At 39.4% G+C, this 11,573-nt stretch overlaps 1 protein-coding gene across 1 annotated transcript in view; it reads right to left on the bottom strand.

The window, feature by feature from the left end:
* Positions 1–9,631: 9,631 nt before the first annotated feature.
* MSANTD3 (Myb/SANT-like DNA-binding domain containing 3) overlaps positions 9,632–11,573 on the bottom strand; it is a 7,276-nt gene continuing 5,334 nt past the window's right edge. Inside the window, 2 exon segments of the mRNA XM_009867594.1 lie at positions 9,632–10,055; positions 11,487–11,573. The exon segment at positions 11,487–11,573 is cut by the window's right edge and continues 15 nt beyond it. Coding sequence (XP_009865896.1) covers positions 9,646–10,055; positions 11,487–11,573 — 497 coding nt within the window. The 3' untranslated portion in view covers positions 9,632–9,645.

Below are 11,573 nucleotides of genomic sequence, written 5' to 3'. Positions count from 1 at the left end.
CCTGGCTACCGGTGGTGCCAAGTCTCCAGCTCACGCTGCCAGAGCACTTTTTTTTCGTTCAACAGAAAGGCCCTCAGCAATCGGTTTTCGTTCCTGAGGTGAGTTCTAACGGGCTCAGATCGTGCTACTTCACCAAATTCTTGTTTAGAAACCAAAAAGACTACTCCTGTTAAGACAGCTGGTGTAAGAAATCCTCTCTCACCCATCCCTTTACATCATCACCCTCACCTACTCAGCTTTAAGGTGGGTGTAAAACGCAGGGGAGAGGTCCAACAATATTTTGTTGGGTTCGGCAGGGCTCTGTGAGAAGGTATCACTTCCGTCTTAGGCTGGCAGCCCAAAAACCTAATCGCGTCCCGGGCTGCATCAAGAGCGGCCGGCAGCAAGTCAAGGTTGGTGATTCTGCCCCTCTGCTCGGCTCCTGCGAGACCCCAGCTGCAGCGCTGCGTCCGGCTCGGGAGCTCCCAGCACAAGGCTGTGCGTCTGTCGGAGAGAGTCCAGAGGAGGAGCACGGGCATGATCGGGGGTTTGGAGCACCTCTGCTCTGAGGACGGGCTGAGAGAGTTGGGTCTGTTCCACCTGGAGAAGAAAAGGCTCCGGGGACACCTTATAGTGGTCTTCCAATACCTGAAGGGGGTATACAGGAAAATTGGAGATGGACTTTTTATAATGGCAATAGGACAAGGGGCAATGATTTAATTTAAAAGACAGGAATAGCAATCGTGTCTAAAGTAAATGACGTGACTTGAAAACAACTCTGAAAGAATGGAGACTAAAAATCTCTTCTAATTAATGCATAACTATAGTTGATGATTTATTGACTTTTCTGTGAATATACAGTTTCTATATCAGTATTTAGATACATTTTATCATAAATTCTTAATTAATTATTTTTGGTAATTTACTATTAAACATTTTACAAGAAACAAGGCACTAAAATCTACAGTTAGTCATCCTTACTACTTACACTGTGAGCTTCAGACACACAATAGATTCCCCTCCCTTAGACAGTTACTGAATCTTTTCCTCTAAAGGTACTTTTTGTTGCATTTCATACATCCCCAACCATTAAAAAGTATACACATTAGGGCCCTAATTTTGTCTCCTTTTACTCACTATTTCTGTAGGAAAACCAGAGAATTTGCCATGAAAATAAGTTACATGATAAAGGTAATGAAAATCCCCTTACTCACATTTCTAAGGACTTGCACATACTGTGATCTGCTTAGACATTCAAACTGTAATGTGGGTGGTTTTGATCAATTGAAATCAAAAGTAACACCAAAAAATATTTAAAAGGGCAATCCCTGAAGCTACTTCTGTGCAGGGCAGAACCAACTGTGATGCTGAGGCACTGAAATACTGCAACGCTTTACAACAAGTGACATGACTGACACCATGCTAGGAAAATCAGATTAGCCTAGTGGCTACCATTTGGCTAAAAAGAGGATCTTAAATAATGTGTTGTTTTGAGTGCAATTTGAAAAGCAAAATGCAGAAACTGTTGCTAATAAAAAGCAAAGACCACAAGAGATACCATCTAATACTCCAGTAAAATATTTAGTTTGTACACATTTTCAAGTATCTTATGACAAATAGACCAGTACTTAAGTGTTAGTTCCATTTTAGATGCTCACTGACTACAAACACAAACTTGACACAATATAATTTTATATATTGTTAAAATACAACAGAACTGAATGCCATATAATAAATACAACACATCAAAAAGAAAGAGTGGTTTCCTAATTATCTGACCACTTACACAAAAAATGACAAAGAGAAGCGCCTAGATTCAAATTTATCCTTGAAATTCTCAAGCTCTTGAGCTAGCAATATTTTAGAGGTCCGATTTCCAGCGTTTCTGCATTTAGACTGCAGTGATTGCAAGTCCCCTGATCACACATGGAAAGATTACCCCTTCCAGAGGTTTTCAGAGGATCCTTGCAGTCTCCTTGACCTATGAATCTATGGACTTAAGTTGTGTTGATTTATTGCTCTTGATAGTCAAACACTTCAACAAATCAATTGCTCACCACCCAAAGCCGTTTTTACAGATCACCCCACTGCAGTTACTGTGTCCATACTTGTGTTTTGTGGTAGGATGTGAGCTTGATTTTGCTGTGTTGTGGGGCTTGAGATGCTTATGTCCATATGCTGTGTAAGAGAGGGGCTTAAGTTTAAGCCAGTCTTTTCCCACACCTGGCTCCCTGAGAGTGCACTCATGCTGAATTTACAGAAGCAGGGTTGGTAGCTGTGCCATTTGGACCAGATATCTATCAAGCCTGCAGCAACATGTAGAGGAATATACGGCTTCAGTGGGACTATGAAAGTATATACTGGAAGCAACCAACTAATTTATTGGTCTACAAGAGGAGTAAAAGCAAGATTTGCCCCAGAAGACAATACAGTGTTGTGACTGTCTGAGACAGAGTACCATTGCGATTGTTCATTGATCACACCTCTAAATTTGCCACCTTATCAGTGTGATGAGACACCTCAGTGACCCAGTTAGCAACGACGGTTGTTCCTTCTGGCCGAAGCCCCTCGTTTTTTATTTAAATTCATCCACCACTGCTGATTTGGTAATTGAAAAAGGTGCGGGGAGTCAGTGCCAGACAACTTGAGAATGTGAGCCCCTTGCCATGGTCCAACTGGCACCGTCATGTGGCTAGCTGCATCCACATAGGAGTATTGTGTTCAAGAAGAACAGGACAAAATCAGTATGGGAAGACTTCTTGAAATGTTACCAGCCACCACGGGAGTGTGACATAAAGTCCAGTCTAGTCTCAGAGCCCTAGTACAAGCCAGTAACTGAAAGCAAAACAAGTGCATTTTGGAAACTAACGTTGCTATATTTGGCAAGGACTTCTAATGACACCTCATTTTAAATAGAAAGTTGTACAGAATGCAATATTTGGATTGGACATTATTGTTCCTTGAGCAGAGGTTGAACCTTTCTATTACGCCACCACTCGTAACTCCCAGCCTGCCCAGATTTTTGCCCTGGTTTAAATGCCATATCCACCTAATCACCTTTCTAATTTGTACTTTTCAATATGTGAGAGCATTTGCAAGACCTTTTTCAGATAAATGGAATTTAACATGTATATGTCCTTTCAGACTTTCTACAGTCCACAGACGTGGTATTTAAAAGTTTTAAAGCCACATGGCTCATTGGGCTGAAGGACAATTCTGCGGGAGCACATAGGTGCCTAATAGAACAAGACAGTTTTCCGCAAATCTTCAGTAAGAGTAACAGATCAAAATTTCAAAACTCCACAATTAAACAGTATTATAGTGTGATACAGAATTTATCGAGGTGATTTGCCTAGTCAGTTTGTGGCTTAGTACATACTTTTGAGGCATATTTCTAAGAAAAGGGAAGGGATTCATACATGACCACATAATGGAAAGAACTTGAGCAGCTTATATGTCACCTTATTAATGTCATATGAATAATCAATTACTACTAAATTGATGTGTGCCAGTTTCAAATTCAGGTCTGTCCAAGAACCATTTCTTATAGCTGAAAAGAAATATTTGAAGATTTGTGGAATACAATCATTCTCAAGTTGTGCTGAATACAAACTTAATTCTACTCCCTTGCCAAACAAATTTGATTCATGAGGTGTTCTAACATTGGTCAGAAGCTGAAGCACAAAACTATTTTGCATTTGGGCTGAATAAAAAAAGGAAAACAATGTCAATCAACATTTTTTAAAACCCTCATAAATTAAGTAAGGATGATCTAAAAATCTATGTTGCTTTATTTTTGTTGCATTAGAGAGTAATTTCCCTAAATATATATATTTGTAGTGTAGTATTTATCCAGCCAGGCCTTCATCAGGAAGGCAACAGATTGGTTGTAGCTATTTTCACTGCTTAATAATTTCCTTTTTTCTTCTTCTTTTGTTTTTGTCATGTGGCTGTTTTGATGGATTGTGAAATCTAGACTAGGATGAATTAGAAGAATTAGCAAAAATAATTCTTAATTCCTACTGTTAAAGAAGTTGAGCATCCAGTGAGACACATACACCTGCCCTCATGAATATAATTTTTATATCCCACAGCCACGCAGTGGACAACTTTTCCTTTTGCTTGCTATGCAGCCTATGCAGACTATGTGCTGGACAAATTTCACATGCCTTTCCACAGTGCGTAGCATGAGTGTTCAGGTAACGCAGTCTCAGAAATTTAACCAACGGTGGTTTAGTCAAGAGTGAGGTCTGGTAACTCTGGTGGGATCGCTACATGACGCGGCTCCTTTTCTTAATGTCAGGTGCTTGGAGCTGTGAATGGTGTGACAGAGGTGTCCAGAGTCTCAACGGAAAGGAAAGGGATCAGGGAAGGTGAACATCATGCATGGAAATTGTTTGACATAGGTGACAGTCAAATTGGGGCAGGTAAGAGCTGTCTTTGCTTCTGACTTCCTCTGAAACCCATACAAGCCCTTTTTATTTGCTTTCGCAAGCTTTTAATTCGTTCAGTGTTTTTAACATGACCGATTACGTTGCAGGATGCCTAATCTCTTCACTACCAGGACAGTAAAATGTTCAGAGCCATAAACAGTATTTCTCTATTTTATTGCTTGTTTTAGGCCCAGAAATCTGTCCACATATCAATGTGCACCTTCTTTACATATAAGAGGATCAAGTTATTTTATGTAATTCCATGACAAAAAAAAAATTAAAAAAAAAATTAACGATATCTAAGAAGCAAAGTCCCTCGTAACCCTGAGGTACTGCAAACAGAAATCACTGCTTGCTTTCGCTGCAAAAATGTATTATTATCCTGTTCTTATAGTTGGCAACAAATTGTCTTTTTTTATCAAATGTACAGAGCTATCCTCTCTGATGTTTTTTAAATTATATTAACAGTTGCTGCATATTGTCCTATCATCTTGTTACTTGATTCATTTTATTAGTCTAAATCTATCAATTTTAATACATGTTAGTACTTAATTTGCAGGGAAATGTTCTTGATTATCTAACTAGAGGCAAAATTCAGGGATAGTGGTGATGTGTGAGTTTACAGTCAGGCACTTTGAGAAGAAACAGGCAATTATGAAAACAGCTATGAAGTGCTGGTATTAAAAAATAGTTTTGAAGTCACCAGACTACTTGTGAGTGAGAGACTTTACTTGCCTGGAAAAAATTCAATTAAATGTCATTTTAAGATTTTCATGTAATTCTCCCACCCCCAAAGTAGCAACATATAAATGTGTAGCAGTTTATTGTTTCAGTATGAGAAAAATACATTCACTGATGTGGTAGTGTACAAACTATGATCGTAGAGATTCAGAGAAGAATTGGAATCATTATAATGCAAAGGGAAGAAGGAAGAGGACACATAAAAGCCACTCTAACTATAAACCAGTCAAAAAAACCTGCAAAAGATCGTTGGAAAACACCTATGTAATCATAAAAATCCTCCAGAGACTGCTAAAATTTGGTGTATCATTAAGTAAATGTCAGGACAAGATCCTCAGCTGCACTAGATATGAAATAACTCTGAAAAGGGTAGCCCCGAGCCACCTTTCCTCTCTCTGGTGACAGGGCTTCAATGGGCCTACTTCAACTGCGGGCCCGAGCTCAGCCCCTCCAGCTGCATCTGCTCTGTACGGGCTGCTCCTCTGGGCAGCGGCTGGCCGGGAAGGCTGTGTCCTTCGGCCCTGGGCAGACATATATGTCCAGTATAGGAAGGAGCACCATGGAGAGGATTTGTGGCAAGCAGCAAGATCCCGTGCTCCCGTGGTATGGCAGCCCCGGCATTGAAAGATGGGCTCCTTTTTTGTAAAGGTAAGAGCCTTTATTTGAGGAAGTATCTGCGAAAATCTTCCTCTGAGACTCTTCCACTACGTAGAAAGAAGGAACTTTGTTATCAGGAAACCCCAAATCTAACCTCTGCAGAACCCCAAGGATTGATGAAGAATCAGTACCACTTACATAGCTTCAGCACCCTGGGTTGGCTCTGCTTCTGATTAATGAGTCACAGGTTGTCCTCCCAGAATTACGTGGAGCTGGAGAAAGTGCTCTTCTCTATATACTCTCTGTATACTCTCTCTGTACTAACCTCTCCTGAGATTTCTGTAATCTGTTTTCTAACCTGTGTGCGCTATCCAGAATACATGGGTTAACTAACCATGCTTTCTGTGGAAGGGGAAAATGAAGACTGAGGAGTGTCCATTTCATGCTCAAATGTTGTGATATAGGCAAACTGGGCAAGAGAAAGGAAAAATCAAAACCCACAGGTCTGGATGAAATCCCCTGCTCTTACTGCTGGTTAAAAAACAAGGGGGAACACAAATGTAAGGAAGAAATATAGGAGAAAAAAAATCAACACATAAAAAAAATTATATCAGGTAACAAGTTAGAGGATCTCCAAGGAGAGACAGCTCTTGGAGCCAGGGCATTTTGGGGACCATAAAGGAATTCACCACACCTTGCCTAAAAGGTCATAGTTTTTCTTCTTAAGAGCTCAGAGCCTGAGAACAATGGCCACTACACATCTGGTTATAGTTTTTTCTTATGGGGTTAAGCAGGGATCATTTTGCTCAGTGTATCTTTTAAGTTCATCTTGACAAAACTTTTAGAACAAATCCAGGCATGTTCTTCTTAAAATACTTCTGTATTTTGTCTATGGAAAAACCTTAGGAAAATACCTACATAGCTTGGCCAAATGGTTAGCAGGAAAAAACAATTATGTGAAAAGTATTTCAATTACATAAGCTAGAAAGCGAGAGGAACAAACGGACATATTGTCTGAGATGGCTACACTACATATAAGAAAAGTCAAGCAAAAGAAAAGATAAATCCTAATACTACATGAAATACTTGAAAAAAAGAGGGGAAAAAAAAAAAGAAAGTAAAAGCCACATTTCTCAAGTCATTTAAACTTCACCACACGAATCGCTTTGTAAAGCCTTTACAAGGAGAAGCCAAAGCCTGGCAAGGAGGCACATTACTTCATCTTGTTCACCTTTTATGTTTTTCTGTGTCTGTCACTCAACCTTACAGCAACCAACAGTCACCTACAGATGTGAAAGCAAAAGACCATGTTACCAGTAAGCCATTACCTGTACCACAAGAGCATCTTGTATCATTTGTGTTAGGTGTGACATTCTTCCTCTATGCATGTACGTTCTTTCATATCTTCATCTTGGCTCTTTCTAATTTTTCTCCTGTGATCTTTCTTTTAAATGGAAGCTGAAGTAAAAGGGTCTACTGTTCAGCCTAAGAACTGCAACTTTTGGTCACAGAATAAGTATACCAAAATGTAAGGCATTGCCCACTTAGTACAGTCTGAAAACGGCATATTTTAAGTGATTTTTTAAAATATAAAAATAAAGCAATGTTTCATGAGCAATGGTATAACTTTCAGGAGTCAAAACTGCCCTTATCGCACATTTCATGAGATTCTCCCTGGATTATTTCATACCTCCTTACAGGGCTATCTAGGCCTGGACTGTGTCTCCATTCTTGCTCTTTTTGCAGTCTTGGAAATTGTCACCTTTTGACAGCTTAATGGTTTCAATTTCATAGTTTCAAATTACATTCACTTAAAAGCAGTGTGGAAGAAATCCCATTATTGGTTAAGACACACGCCTTTCCTATTCTTTTTTCTGGAACAATTGTGATAACCACCAAAATAACCGACTCATCTTTCAGACCACAGAATGCAACCTCAGAACAAAAAGGTCTTCATTCCTCTTTACTTTTCATTCACCTCTGCTGTTATTATACCTTCCAATAGTGTTACCATTCAGCAGAAAATAAAGTGTCCATAGTGATATTCTTTCATACAGTCCATTTATAAGAAAACTGAGTTTGCTGTGAAAAAGATCTATCTTCAGATTTCATAGAAGGACAATTTTTTTGATCTTGTGGCAGCTCTGCAGACATTTCTTTTCTCTGTCATATATATGAAAAAAATTGTAATAAAACACTCTCAATGCGATTGCTGGTGTTAGCATGTTGAAGGGAGCAACACATGTGCCACAGTGTTAACCACAGTGAGTACTGCAGCTGGTAATGGCAGTGCTTGCAGAGACAAATCACCAGCAGGGAAAGCAGTTAAAGAAAATAAACACACAAAAAAACCAACAAAACAACAAACCAAAACAAACTCACTCCACCAGAAAGAAGATCCAGGGAAGGGATGGGAGTGCAACTGGGAATATATGTTTTGTAACATACTCGAATTTGAATATGTAGCTCACTGTATGGACTTGTCCTCACAAATTATGAACTGAAAATACTTTATTGAATAACGAGATACTCAGTTTTTTCAATTAAAAGTCATGGTTTTTTCACTTTTTGCACTGTTTCAAATGACAGTTGTACACCTTCCTGTAAAACAGCTTTTCACACATTAGACACTCTTATGAATCTTTGTGGAATTCTGTATTTTGCGTTTTCTTAACTCTTGCCCAACTAGACTAAATGATTGCCTTGGGAAGGATTATCTTTATTTGTGCTTTCCTACCATCTACTATCCTGGACCCCCAAACTCTGCAGGGACCTTCATGTGAATGCTTTCATACAAATCATATCCATCACCCCTCACTGACAGCAAAGGCAAGAAACACACCACCGTAACACACAGGACAGAACAAAACAGAACAGTGCTCCAAGACAGGAATGATTCAGGTGAACTGCTTCCCACCCTATGTGAAGGAAAAGAGGGCCAGTCTCAGTCTTTCCTTCTAGCTAGGGAAAGGTTGAAATACTCAAGCCAGCTGCTACACCATCAAGTATTGCACAGGAAGATAGAGATTTTGCCAATGGACTGGCTGTCTCGCTACATTGTAAGAGCTTTAGGAATTGTTAAAAAGCTCTTCCCCTCAGAATGACTCCAAGTGAACAGCACACAGTGCTGGCAGCAGCATGCAACCCTCCAGTTTGGGAATTCCACTTGAATACAAGTTGGGCCTGGAGAAGAAAGGACAAGCACAATGTCACCTTCATTCCAACTTCTTAGACGTCAAAGCTCTAACAGGTGGAAGGTCAGTCCACAACCATTCTTTCAGTCAGCCAGCCAGCTGGAAAACATTACTGTTCTTCATAAGCAAAGACTCAATTACTACAGTGGTCCTTTTGCTACTTCCTTCATTTTTACACCTTCTGTGAAGAATAAGTTATTAACTAGAGACAATTTGGGTTTTTTTCCTAAACACCAGTATGACAATCCAACCAATACTTGTCAATTACCTTTTGTATCAATAGCAGAGAGCAACTCCAACCCTTGCCCTCCTTCAGGAAATGGTAGGTAGGATGAGATAGAAATAAAAATAAATGCTATAAATTGATGTTTAAAGCTGTTGTTTTCTTAAGAACAACCAATGTAAGAATACTGGGAATACCTTGAATGTTAGGGTATTCTGAGAGGGCACAATATGTTCACATTTTAGAACACTGTGTATGTCTGAGAATTAAAACAAATCAGAACTACCTACAAATGAACAATACAGTTTTCCCCTCAGCAGACTTTAACATTGTTTCCCTAAACATTACGAGTCCAAGTGTGTTCACTATCAGCCAGGCATGTATCCTGTCACTGTACATTCACGTTAAAAACCCCTCTTTTCAGTGCGCATTGCTTGTAAATGTGCTCAGTGGGACTGACTCTCTGCCCCTTTATGTTCTAAGGTGAATTAGGAAAGGGTCTGTTAAAGGATGATACAGGCCATTCTTTCGTGATGGTCTGAAGTTTTCTCTCCCAATACATTTTCTTTTTATTTAGCACTTCCATTTTTATTCTGTGTTCTTCTTCAGCCATCTCGCACTCTCTTTCTATTTGCTGTATTTTTGCCACATGAACTTCATTCATTTGGATTAACTGCAGTTGCAAAATTGACATTTGCTGATGATGTTCTTCCTCATGCATCTTTTTCAGAGCACTTTCCTGAGATGCTTTACTTCGGTAGTTCTTATCTGCTGCTATTCTGACATCGGAACATGAAGGCTCAGGTTGGGAGGTACCTTCACATACTGGGAAATGTACCAGCTCTTTCTCTTCATCACAAAGTTCTCTATTTGAGACAACAAAGGGCTCTGCAAAACATAAGAGGAAACAGCATTATTGCATACCCTTCTTCTCCCTCAACAAACATGAACTTGTGAGAACAGTTACTGCTGTATGCATCTAAACCTTGGGCTTCTGTACCACAGTAAAGGAGCCGTTACATATTGCATTTCTGTTACAGAATGCTGCGGTCATAATGGTCTGAAGACCATTCAAAAACTGCCTGGACGCATTCCTGTGTGACCTACTCTAGCTGATCCTGCTTTGCAGGGGGCTTGGACTAGATGATCTCGAGAGGTCCCTTCAACCCCTAACGTTCTGTGATTCTGTGAACTGAATCACTCTGTGCTCTGTTGATAGACCTCCATGGCTATAATGGGAGCTCTGAACATCAAAGTGAACACAGACATTCACATGTGGACACATCAGTTTAGGTGGCTGAGACTGGAGCTGAACCTTAATGCAGCTGTTTAAGCCAAATCTGTATGTGACTTGCAATATTTTTAAGAAAGATCCGGGTGTCAGGTGAGGAGCTGTATCAACATGAATACCAAGAGTCTGAGAGAATACTAGAAAAAAATCCTACTTATTCCTTATTTATCACTACTGTACATGTTGTAAACACAGTGGTGTATATTTTTAGGAAAAAATTTACATTATTCTATCTTTGAGCAGGTTCTACCAGTTCTTCTGAAATAAACTACTCACAGAATAAAACAGTTACCATTGCAAATAAGAGCCTCAGAATACATTTCTTTACAAATCGTGATGACTACTTACAGTAAATACAGTTATGAAAGAGACATTGTAAGAATGTTATCTGACAATGTAGTTACTGTTGTCTTTTGAGCAAGGACATTCTTCTGTGGGCAATTCTGACACAATAAAGTTTGCAAGAAACCACTGTAGCCACCCTCCCTTCTGGTTTTGGATTATGGCTTTTGTGTGTGCTTGCCAAACAAAGAGGAGTTTAGTGCTGAACTTTTTTAGAAAGGCCATTCTCCAGAACAGCAGCATGAAATATGGTTCTACATACTCTTTTTAGTCCTTGAAAATAAAGGAGGAAAGACCTACAGGGAACTTTTACAGCAGACAATTGTGTATCAATTTGCTACCAGTGACTTTTTTTTTTTTTTTAAATGCTCAGACAACCTCTTCCTAGCAAAATCATTCTTTATAAAGGATCAAAATAACCTTGGGACTCTTCTCTGGAAAGCCAGCATGATAGCTGCTGTGATGCTTGCCACAAGTACCAGATGTGTCACCAAATGATGGGAAAAAAAATAAACTCCCTGTTCAACTCCCGGGCGCCTAGGGAAATACAAGTCTTATTATATCATAGCTCTGAAATTACTTTTCTATAATCAGCAGTCATAGCTAAGTGGAGATGATGAAAGAAAATCACTGGTAAAATCACATACAAAACAATACCACTTGCATCATAACAGTAACATTTATACCTTGACTAGAAGCATCAGGCTGATATTCAGAATCTTCTTCTGGTGGGCTCTGCAAAAAGTACATTTGCTCAGGCATTATGCTGGCAA

Source organism: Apaloderma vittatum, unplaced genomic scaffold, assembly GCF_000703405.1.
Source record: "Apaloderma vittatum isolate BGI_N311 unplaced genomic scaffold, ASM70340v1 scaffold22824, whole genome shotgun sequence".
NCBI classification, from domain to species: domain Eukaryota; kingdom Metazoa; phylum Chordata; class Aves; order Trogoniformes; family Trogonidae; genus Apaloderma; species Apaloderma vittatum.
The sequence above is the reverse complement of the archived record's forward strand: the minus strand, read 5'-3'. Positions and strand labels throughout refer to the sequence as shown.